We start from the raw sequence: 11,243 nt of genomic DNA on the forward strand, positions 1-11,243 counted from the left end.
AAGGAAGGAAAGAAAATCGAGTGTTTCAGGGTAGCTGAGCGGTGATCACGCAGCAGCAGATGCAAAATGCGAAAGATTTTACCAGCAAGGAAAAGAGTCGCATGCCAGAAAGAGCAGGCTCTTGTTTCGTGTGAAATAGTTAATTTTCAAATTTACAAAAACAACGCTGTCAGAATGCAGCCTGGGAGAGGCTTTTTAAGTGGACAGCTTGAGTAGAGTAGGCCTTTGTTGCATGCAACCAGATCATAATAAATAATAATAATAAATTTTATTTATATCCCGCCCTCCCCAGCCGAAGCCGGGCTCAGGGCGGCTAACAACAATAAAACAGTACAAAAGTACAACATAAACAACATTCTAAAATCATTCATTATAAAAACTAATTAATTCAAGCCACTGGCAACCATTGGGCCAGAGCTCTGCGAAGATTGCCGAGGGAGGGAGTCAGGCTGTGCCCTAGCCAAAGGCCTGGTGGAACAGCTCTGTCTTGCAGGCCCTGCGGAAAGATGTCAAGTCCCGCAAGGCCCTGGTCTCTTGTGACAGAGCGTTCCACCAGATCGGAGCCACAGCCGAAAAAGCCCTGGCTCTAGTTGAGGCCAGCCTAACCTCTCTGAGGCCTGGGACCTTCAGGATGTTTTTATTTGAAGACCGTAGGTTTCTCTGTGGGGCATACCAGGAGAGGCGGTCCCGTAGGTACGAGGGTCCTAGGCCGTATAGGGCTTTAAAGGTTAAAACCAGCACCTTAAACCTGATCCTGTACTCCACCGGGAGCCAGTGCAGCTGGTATAGCACCGGGTGAATGTGATCTCGCAGCGAGGACCCTGTAAGGAGTCTCGCTGCAGCATTCTGCACCCGCTGGAGTTTCTGGGTCAGTCTCAAGGGCAGCCCCACGTAGAGCGAGTTACAATAATCCAGTCTGGAGGTGACCGTCGCGTGGATCACAGTGGCTAGGTCAGGGCGAGAGAGGTAAGGAGCCAACTGCTTAGCTTGGCAGAGATGGAAAAATGCCGCCTTTGTTATAGCTGCAATCTGCGCCTCCATGGAAAGGGAGGTGTCGAAGATTACACCCAAACTCTTAACGGACGGTGCTGGCACTAATTGCACCCCCGCAAGAGATGGGAGTTGCCCCCCCAATCCCATATCGCCCCGTCCCAGCCACAGGACCTCTGTCTTCGAAGGATTTAGCTTCAACCGGCTCCCACGTAACCATCCAGCCACAGCTTCCAAACATCTGGTCAGTGTGTCTGGGGCCGAGTCAGGATGGCCATCCATCAACAGATAGAGTTGGGTGTCATCGGCATACTGATGACAACCCAGCCCAAAACTCCGAACAAGCTGGGCGAGGGGGCGCATAAAGATGTTGAAAAGCATCGGGGAGAGTATCGCACCCTGAGGTACTCCACACACCAAGGAGTGGTGCGATGACAATTCCCCCCCAAGCGCCACCCTCTGTCCCCGACCAGAGAGAAACGAGCGCAGCCATTGAAGGACTGTGCCCTGGATCCCCACGTCGGCAAGGCGGTGGTCCAGAAGTTCGTGATCGACCATGTCGAAAGCTGCTGATAGATCTAGAAGAATCAGCAGCCCCGACCCGCCTCGATCCAGCTGTCTACGAAGGTCATCTGTTAGGGCGACCAGAGCCGTCTCGGTCCCATGACCAGCGCGGAAGCCGGACTGGAATGGATCCAGAGCCGATGTTTCATCCAGAAACCCACCAAGCTGTTCAGCAGCCGCTCTCTCAATCACCTTACCCAGGAACGGAAGATTCGAAACCGGGCGGTAATTGGATAGATCTAAAGGATCTAATGATGTTTTCTTTAAGAGCGGGCGCACCACTGCCTCCTTCAGTTCCCCTGGGAATGTCCCCGTGCCAAGGGACAAATTGATGATATCCCCCAGGAGGGCCCGCACCTCGTCTGGACACGCTCTAATCAGCCAAGACGGGCACGGGTCGAGAGGACAGGTGGTGGGCTTTCCAGCTCGGAGGAGTCTGTCCACATCGGCTGGGGATATCTGGTCGAAGTGGTCCAATACTGGACCCGAGGACAGTCGAGGGGCCTCCAGTTCCTTTATTGTATCCAAATTGGCAGGGAGGTCATGGCGGAGCGACAAGACCTTCTCCGCAAAAAAGCTCGCAAATGCCTCACAGCCGTGTGTCAATTTGTTATTTAAATTTGGCTGTCCCTCAAGGGACGTTAAAGACCTGATTATACTAAATAATTGCGCTGGGCGAGAGCTAGCGGATGCAATGGAGGCCGAGAAGTATGACTTCTTAGCAGCCTTCACCGCCATCTCGTAGGTTTTCATAAAAGCCCTATAAGATGTTCTTGAGGCTCCGTCACGGGCACCCCGCCATACTCGCTCTAGCCGTCTGAGGTCCCGCTTCATTTTCCGGAGCTCCTCGGTAAACCAGGGAGCCCGGTTTCTGCGGGGTCGCAGAGGGCGCTTAGGTGCGATCTCATCGATGGCTGCCAGGAGCTGGGCATTCCAGCCCTCAACAAGCTCAGTCAATGAGTCGCCAGGGGGAGCAAGGTCCCGCAAGGCTTGGCGGAATCTCTCAGGGTCCATCAGCCTCTGCGGGCGAGCCCAAATTGGGCTTTGTGTTGGGGGAGTTGTGGCTGCAGATTTAAGCCAACCCCTGACTTGTAACGTTTAAGCTGCTCTGCATCAGTCCAGCCTGCAACAGGGACAGAATATGACAGAACTACACTGCACTATAAACTACTGTCATCGACTAAGGCTCCACCAGAAAAATAGTATCACTTCCAGCATCAGCTTTCTCCTTCCTTCCTCTACCTGCCCGCCCCATTAAACCCTTCCACCAATGGATATAATTCACCATACAATCCCACTATTTTTCAAACCAGTGATGTCCAGTGAATTCAGGCAATTGATTCTCATGGACGGCTTCTGATTTTGTGCTGAGCTTTCCATTCTCCATCCCTAAAATAACACTGTTCTTAGGGACATAATAACAAAGAGTCTTCTGTTACCTTAAACATGGGCTACAGACCATTTCATCTGATTAAATATTATCCCAGTTTTCAAATTCACAATGTGTTTCTATTTCGCTACATGTGTTAATTGACTTACAAATGCCTGGATGTCTGTGTTATCAACACTTTTTCTGTGTCATTACCACTGCTAATGACAAAATGACCTCCCCACCCCATGTGAAAAATTGCAAAGCAACATAAGATCTCAGGCACTGATGCTTTTCATTTATGGTTTTTCTTCAGAACATTATGAAGCCCTTCTACTGATCAGCTTTGTTCCCATGGAAAGTTATGCAGCAGCAAAAAATTCAAAACCGTTTTTGTTCAGCCTTCCTTTCTATTTTCAGAGTATTGTAGTGTATATGAAAAGTTGGTAGCCAGCTGGTTTCTGTAGTGTAGTGGTTATCACGTTCGCCTCACACGCGAAAGGTCCCCGGTTCGAAACCGGGCAGAAACAGCAATCGGTTTTTTCCCCCCAAAAGACCTCTTTGTCTTTTTTTTGCAGTTGTTAACAGTGCGCACTTTATAAATAGCTTTTCCCGCAAAAATATTAATCTGGATACACACAATGGGAATATACGTAAATCACAGCCTTAAATGTGCAAATCTTCAAAATAAGGCGACGTTTGTAGCGGCAGTGAGAAATCTAATAGTGCTTTTTCGGAGGGGGGGACGCACATTTTGTGAATCTTTGTACTTTTGTACTTTTGTCCATTTACTGTATTTATTTTTCCCGATTTGAACTGTAAAATGATGATTTTCTTGAGTCAAAATGAGAGTACCCCTAAAGGTTTTTTAAAGAAAAAAAGCACTGCTAATAGTTAATAATAAATTGTGAGTACATGATAAAAACAACGGAAAAGAATTTGGGATGATTTGAGAAACGGGGCTTTACTATTTTCTATGAGAGGCAACTCGTTGAATTTTTATTTTTAAACCACCAAACAACGCGTTGGCACTGTGTCATGTGCATAATTGAGGCATGGCTCAATTCCTGCACACTAGAGTAATATGCTAAGCTAGTACTGCATTGACTATATGATTCACACTGAACAACATATTTACGGTAATTCTATGTTGGAAAAGCTCCGAGAAGGCAATAATTGCATATTAACTAGACTACTTGCAGCCAAGAGCATCAGCCGCCCGGCTAGCTCAGTCGGTAGAGCATGAGACTCTTAATCTCAGGGTCGTGGGTTCGAGCCCCACGTTGGGCGCATGCTTTTGCTTTTTCATTTCTTCCGTTCTTGCTGTATTTCGTTAGGAGCAAATCCCCAAAATGACCAGTGGCCTCGGCAGTTGTGACAGATGCAAAAACACAACTCCCCCGAAAACGCGTTTCTTAAATCTATACATGCAAGTGGAGTTTACAATTGGAAGGAAACGCAAAACACCCAGCTTTTCGCTCCTAAATTGCTATTATTATTTTTCACTATGGAGCTCATACAAGAAAGTTCATGTGCCTATGTTTTCCCATCTGCAAATCATATGCACGGGGTTTTTTGTGTGTCTTTTGCTAAGTGAAGAGGAGGTGATCAAGAGGGGCGCTCTCCCTGGCCCCCATTTTTGCATTTTTCTTTTGCATGCCCCCTCAGTTTTTCCAGCTCTTGTTTCAGTCGGTTTCCACCAGATTTTTGCATTATTTGCCCGAGCCGAAGATGGAAGCATATGCGTAACCACGCAGGCTTGGAGCATGCGAACAATAGAGAAGAGTGCCCTTTAAGCATGTGCAGAGTGCATCTCGAACACCGAGCAGCACTCGCACTCAGGGCCCACGGGAAAGTGAGTTCAGGTGCAGGTCTGCTCCCTACAAAAGTGTTGGATCTTCTTCCCACATTTCCCCCACCCGTTTCAATTAAGCACCACTTTCCAACGAGTCTGCAAAGCGACGAGCCGGGGGGGGGGGAGAGTCCAGTCCGAGCCGAACTTCAATTCCCAGAATGCCTCGAGAGCGATGCGTCCCCCTCTTTGCCCACCAGGACTACATTTCCCATGGTGCTTAGCGGGGGCCGTACAAAAGGCCACAGGAATGCGGTCACAGTCTGGCTCCGGGTTGGGTGTTCGCTCCGCTGCGCTGCACCCCTGCTTCTCCCCAGGATTAAACCCAGGCAGACGCATATATACATATATACATATAGGAATGGACCCCGGTAAGTGCCTGAGGCAAGTTTGTGGGTGCCCCCCCCCCGGCCAAAAAAGAAAAAAGAAAACTGATGGTGATCCGGTTATTGCTGGAGTATTTTTGCAGGCGACTCTTGAGGCAGCAGGGCCGGCCAAGGGTTGCAGATTTCACATCAAGGGCAAACACAGAACCTCGCATCTTAAAACCTCTACCGGGAGACTTAAAATGCACGTCATTTGACATCCTTCCTTGCCCAGCCTTCGCTGGTCTTTTGATGCCCCAGGAACGCCTCCTGTGACCACGCTGTTGAGATGTTTTTACTTTAATTTTGAGTTTATCTTTGCCTACTCTCAAGACCCATGCTTGCAATTAATTTGGACTAAGGATCCTTCCGTGGCTGTGCCATTGGTGATGTGTACCTGGGTTAAAATCCTTGCTTCACCTATAGATGTGTTAGGATAACAAATACCCAGCCTTGCTATTCATCACATTAGAAAAAGTATGCTGATCCCACTAGTGATTTTCAAGGGACAAGGCAGTTTGGAGGATGTGCCTCTGACAGCGCAGCCTTAGACGTGTCTGCTCAGAAGTAAGTCCAACTTAGTTCATTGGGGCTTGTTCCCAGGTGGGTATAGGATTGTCGCCTAAAATCAGAAAACAGGTAAGGAGGCTATTGGACTAATCAAAAGTGGGCAAGCTTTCTGAGTAACGCAAAGCTCCTCATCAGGCAGAACAAAAAGTGGCACAGTGAGCGTCTGAACTAAATGTGTCAGCAGGTAAGAAGTTTCCAAAATGGGAGTTGTAAGTAAACTGTGTTTAAGATTCCCTTTTTCATCCAAAAGGGCACATTGGGGAGAGTCTGTTTTGGGTCCTTAAGTGGCGAGATTTCACATGCATTCAGTTGCACCAGCCTTTCATTTAAGTACCCAAGGGGACAGTCAGGAAAACGACCTCGTAGTCAAGGGCTGCGCTTGCAGCTGGTTATCTGAGGATGCTTGCTGGAGACAGGCCTTTTGAGTGCCTCGAGAGGAGAGGACACTTCATTGGGAATTCACACTAGAGCATCAGCACGGGGCACTTGCCAGGCTTCTCATTAGGAACTAGAGAGTCCACTTTCAAAGCACTTGAAAAAATATTATCTGGGTCTCTTAAAAATGAAAAGCAAATCACAATATGCATCACACTAGTGATGCTTACATCTGGAAAGTGTAGTTAGGTCAAAGTATAATTAACCGAGGCAGAGCCCTCTGCTTCCGCTAGGTATCCTCCTGCCCCATCCCTTTCCCCCCCTTTCTCAACTGGCCCTCTTCTTGTTTCCCTACCATTGACTCCCTTAACTCAGTTCAGGGGATGCAGGGAGACAGTGACTTCAAATCACCGCAAATAGCTTGCAGAGAGCTCCGTGAGGTGCTTTGGAAGCTTGAACTCCCTGCCCATCAGCTGGTATGTGGGAAGTTCATGTCCGGCTTCTGCAGGGATGGGATGTGCGCATGAGTTCCCTGCGAGGAGCTCATGTGCACAGCCGAACCGAGCAGGCTTGCATTGGCTGCCCATCAGCTGGTAGGCAGGGCAGTTCAAGCCTGGGCTTTGCAGGGATTGGCAGACTTTTTTATCTGGCTGGCCAAATTTGACCTGCAAACCGGAGGTTTCCCACCCCACTTGTGGTGGGTGATGATTTGCTGTGTTGGGGGGAAGGCAAGATGGGAGATTTAATAGTGTATCTAGAAACCAAGGTGCAAGGAGTAAAAAAATAAGTTTCTGTGCAAGAGAGTTTTTTATACAGGTAAAATCTGACTATTTCCTAGTGGCCCTAGAGTTGGGCACGTCAGCAAAATCTTGACCTCTCAAGTCCTCCTTGAAAGTTCACTATCTTTTCCAGTTTGTAACACCCTTTCCTCCCAGTAGCTTGTGGCCGCATTGTGGAGAGGGAATGACTGATGGTAATCTTTCTTCCAGCCGGCGAAGACTGGATCAAGATAGAAAATGAGGAACCACCTCCTGGGCGAGCGGGTGCTGAACAATTGCACGAGATGTTATCAGAAGGGAGCGAGGATTTTCCTGACTCTGAGCAGCCTGAAGTCTGTAAGAGGGGCCTGGAAGCCCGCCGGGACACGTTTGCGGGAGACCTTTGTTTCGACTACGAGAACGGCCCCCCGAGGATGCGCGCGAACGACCGGCCGTTCAAATGTGACGTGTGCGAGAAAAGCTTCCGCCACAGCTCCAGCCTGCTGACCCACCGGAGGCTCCACACGGGGGAGAAGCCGTACAAATGCACCGACTGCGGGAAGAGCTTCAACACCAGCTCGGCGCTCATCGTGCACCGCCGGACGCACACCGGGGAGAAGTCCTACGTCTGCTCGGACTGCGGCAGGTGCTTTAGCGAAGGCTCGGTGCTCATTAAGCACTGGCGCATCCACACGGGGGAGAAGCCCTACAAGTGCGCCATCTGCGGCAGGGGCTTCCGGCAGAGCTCGCAGCTGCGCGCCCACGAGAGGACGCACACGGGCGAGAAGCCCTACGCGTGCCGGGACTGCGGCAAGTGCTTCAGCACCAGCTCCAACCTCTCGGCCCACCAGAGGACGCACACGGGCGAGAAGCCCTACATCTGCGCCGAGTGCGACCGGCGCTTCGGCCACAAGTCCCACCTCATCTCCCACCAGAAGACGCACACGGAGAAGCTGCACGCTTGCCCCGACTGCCCCGCCAGCTTCCGCATGACCCACCAGCTGCTGGTCCACCGCAAGTCCCACCAGGAAGACCGGCGTTACAAGTGCCTCCTCTGCGGGAAGACCTTCAGCTACAGCTCGGCTCTGCTGGCGCACCAGCGCATGCACACGGGAGACAGGCCCTTCAAGTGCCTCGAGTGCGGCAGGAGCTTCATCCGCAACTCGGACTTGAACAAGCACCAGAGGATCCACACGGGCGAGAAGCCGTACGAGTGCCCAGAGTGCGGGAAGAGGTTCAACCAGAGCTCGCACCTGGTCAGCCACCGGAGGGTCCACTTCAAAAGCGCCGCCAAAAACCCGGGCGCGAACGTCGGCGCTCCGGCTGAGCAGGAAGTCGAGTCTTCCTGAAGGCCGCTTTCCGCAAGGAACTCCTTCTGTAAGTTATGGAGGCCGCCATCTGGCTTTCTTCTGAAAGAGGTTTGCACGGAGGGACTGTCAAGGAACTCTGTGTGCCGGAAAAACGAAAGTTTCTGCACCAAGGCAGCTGAGATCCTTCGCCGAGGAAAGCAGAGTTCTGCGGCATTGGGTACCTTGGGGTTGACGTGGTTAAGAGCAGTGGACTCATAATCTGGTGAACCGGGTTCGCGTCTCCGCTCCTCCACATGCAGCTGCTGGGTGACCTTGGGCCAGTCACACTTCTCTGAAGTCTCTCAGCCCCACTCACCTCACAGAGTGTTTGTTGTGGGGGAGGAAGGGAAAGGAGAATGTTAGCCGCTTTGATACTCCTTCAGGTAGTAATAAAGCAGGATATCAAATCCAAACTCTTCTTGTATAACTATTTTGCAGGTCATAGAAAAGGGCAGAGAGAGATGCAGGACGCAGAGGCTTATGCCCTCTGGCCCTTGGAAATCTTGCTCAGCTCTTCTGCCTTCTGGAAACGTGTGGGCAGTGTCTGTCTTTGCTGTCTTAAGGACTAGAAACTTGGGCATGCGGTGCTTTTTAAAAATGGAGTGTTGCTGAAATCGGTGCGCTGGCCTGTGTCCTTGTGCGAGTGCAGAATATACTCTAGAAGTGGGGAATCCTATTTTTCTTTTAGCCCAAGGGTTATGCTCCCTCCTCTGCAGTCTGTCAGGAACCCCATGCTGGTGGTGGGTGGAGCCTGAGGAAAGAGTGGGCGGAGCCACAAGTGTGCCCTCTGGCATTGGTGCAGTAGGCTACGTTGCAGGAATGCAAAAGTCAGAGGTTTTTACATACATGCAGCCCATGCCCATCTCCTCCTCCAGCTAGATAGATGAGAGGCATTTTCACAGTTCAGGGACCCACTTGAACCCTCAACACTCAAGGAGTGCATGGCGCAGGATTGGTGTGGAGGTTCCCACTCAATTCAAGAGAACTGCAGTAGAACAGTGGGACTGTAACTAAACTTAAATTAGCCATGCTTTAGTCCCATTGAAGTCCATGGGGCAGGTTAGCCGTGGCATCATTTAGTTTGGATGCCAACTCAGCCTTTGAAATTTCTTGGTGGTGGGGGAAGAAAAGGGAAAGTTGACCTTCAGACCCCAGGAGGTACACAGAAACCAAAAGAGCTGTTTTTAAACTGCAATGAGCTCCTTTTCTCTGTGGTTCCTCTGTCTGATGTTGGTAACGCTAGGCAGTTGCTTATGAGACAGGACATGCTCATAGGCACCGACTCCATGGGGCTTGAGGGGGCTCGAGCCCCCTCAAAAAAATTTTTGGGGGGGCTCAGCCCCCCCAATAATCTCGGGCGGGCGCCCTTCCAGCAGAGCGCCGCCGCCGTCCCCCGCCTCCTCCCCACCTGCTCCTTCGCCAGCCAGCCAGCCGCGCGCCCTAATCGGAGAGCCCCGGCCGGAAATCCCGCGAGAACAGGGGAATCCCGACTGGCCACACCTCCCAGCCAGCCAATCGGCTGGCTGGGGGGCGTGGCTTGCCCTATTTAGGGCCGGAGCCACTTTATTTGCATATTCATGAGCTTATTTATTATTCATGAGCTTTCCCGGGCCCCCCCAATATTTTTTCTAAGTCCGCGTCCCTGGACATGCTCCAACCAGCTTCTAATTGCCACCTTCCATTGTCTTGTATCTTAAGAGAGGAGGAGTACAGTAGTCTAACAAGGAAGAGGAACTGTACGTTTAAACAAAAGAAATGAATGGCTATGTTTTGTTACTCGGTCATGAAATAAAAGGGATGACTAGATGACCCCTGGGTCCCTTCCAACTCTGGTTCTATGACTTGGAAAGTAGGAAACAAATAATCGCCCACCCGCCCCAAGAGACTATGGCCATCGCTTAATAATTCCTGTAGAGAGTGTGTGTGTGTCTTTATCTATATATACAGCCATGGGACATGGGTGGTGCTGTGAGTTAAACCACAGAGCCTAGGGCTTGCCGATCAGAAGGTTGGTGGTTTGAATCCCCAGGACGGAGTGAGCTCCCATTGCTTGGTCCTTGCGCCTGCCCACCTAGCAGTTCAAAAGCACGTCAAAGTGCAAGTAGATAAATAGGTACCGCTCCGGTGGGAAGGCAAACGGCGTTTCCGTGTGCTGCTCTGGTTCGCCAGAAGCGGCTTAGTCATGCTGGCTACATGACTCAGAAGCTGTACGCCAGCTCCCTCGGCCAGTAAAGTGAGATGAGTGCCGCAACCCCAGAGTTGTCCGCGACTAGACCTAATGGTCAGGGGTCCCTTTACCTTTATATATACAGCCGGATGCAACTAACCTGTTCACTAGCAGACACCAGCACAAGGAACGGCTAACGCAAGGAAACTTTCCCCCCGACACACCCCAAGGGTCAGGGGCACCCCCAGAACAGCGTGCAAGGTTTTTAAAAAATCTTCTCTGGCACAGTTAGTAAAGTAAGCCAAAACTTTTGTTCTTGTATTACTCTGCTTAATAAATTTTTTAAATAGTTTAAAATATTTTTGCACACCTTTCCTTGCTCTTAAGAACTGGACTACAGCGACTCTGCTTATCAGTCTGTTTTAAAACATAGAGTTGTGTCCTTACAAAAGCACACGTTTAGAGATACAGTATTGGGGTACAGCAAGCTTTCTAAAGCAGGGATGGAAAACTTGTGGCCCTCAAAACGCTGGCAGGACTGTAACTCTCATCATCCCTGCTCATTTGCCACGGTGGCTAGGGCCGATGTGAGTTGGGAGTCCAACAACATGGTATGTGGTTGTCAAATATCTGAAGGGCTGTTGCATTGATGATGAAGCAAGCCTTCTGCTCCTGAGGTTAGGACCCAAAGCAATGGGTCCATGTGGCAAGAAAGGAATTCCGACTCATCATTAGGAATAAGCTTTCTGACAGTAACAGTTGTTCAAAAGTGGAGTGGGCTTCCTCGGAAGGTTGAGGAGTCACCTTCAAGGTTAGATGGCCATCTGTGAGGGATTCTTTAGCTGTGATTTCTGCGTTGCAGGGGGCTTGACTTGAGCACCTTT

General features: G+C 50.4%; 1 protein-coding gene across 2 annotated transcripts; it reads left to right on the top strand.

The window, feature by feature from the left end:
- The first annotated feature begins 5,021 nt into the window (after window positions 1-5,021).
- On the top strand, window positions 5,022-9,457 carry LOC308580915 (uncharacterized protein). 2 transcript variants are annotated; one of them, XM_081183213.1, is made up of 2 exons: window positions 5,022-5,146; window positions 7,075-9,457. In XM_081183213.1, the coding sequence occupies exons 1-2, from the start codon at window positions 5,026-5,028 to the stop codon at window positions 8,190-8,192; spliced, it is 1,239 nt and encodes a 412-aa protein (XP_081039339.1). In that variant the 5' UTR covers window positions 5,022-5,025; the 3' UTR covers window positions 8,193-9,457. The 2 variants fall into 2 exon arrangements, with proteins under 2 accessions (XP_081039339.1, XP_081039340.1); XM_081183214.1 differs by lacking the exon at window positions 5,022-5,146 and adding an exon at window positions 5,175-5,894.
- The last annotated feature ends 1,786 nt before the right edge of the window (window positions 9,458-11,243 follow it).

Source organism: Podarcis bocagei, assembly GCF_964188305.1.
Source record: "Podarcis bocagei genome assembly, chromosome: 2".
In the NCBI taxonomy this organism is placed as follows: domain Eukaryota; kingdom Metazoa; phylum Chordata; class Lepidosauria; order Squamata; family Lacertidae; genus Podarcis; species Podarcis bocagei.

Coding starts and splice junctions, on each gene's coding strand:
- LOC308580915 (XM_081183213.1), top strand. CDS start 5,026: ATGCGGTCACAGTCTGGCTCCGGGTTGGGTGTTCGCTCCGCTGCGCTG. Junction 5,147..7,074: donor ACATATAGGAATGGACCCCG/GTAAGTGCCTGA, acceptor TCTTTCTTCCAG/CCGGCGAAGACTGGATCAAG.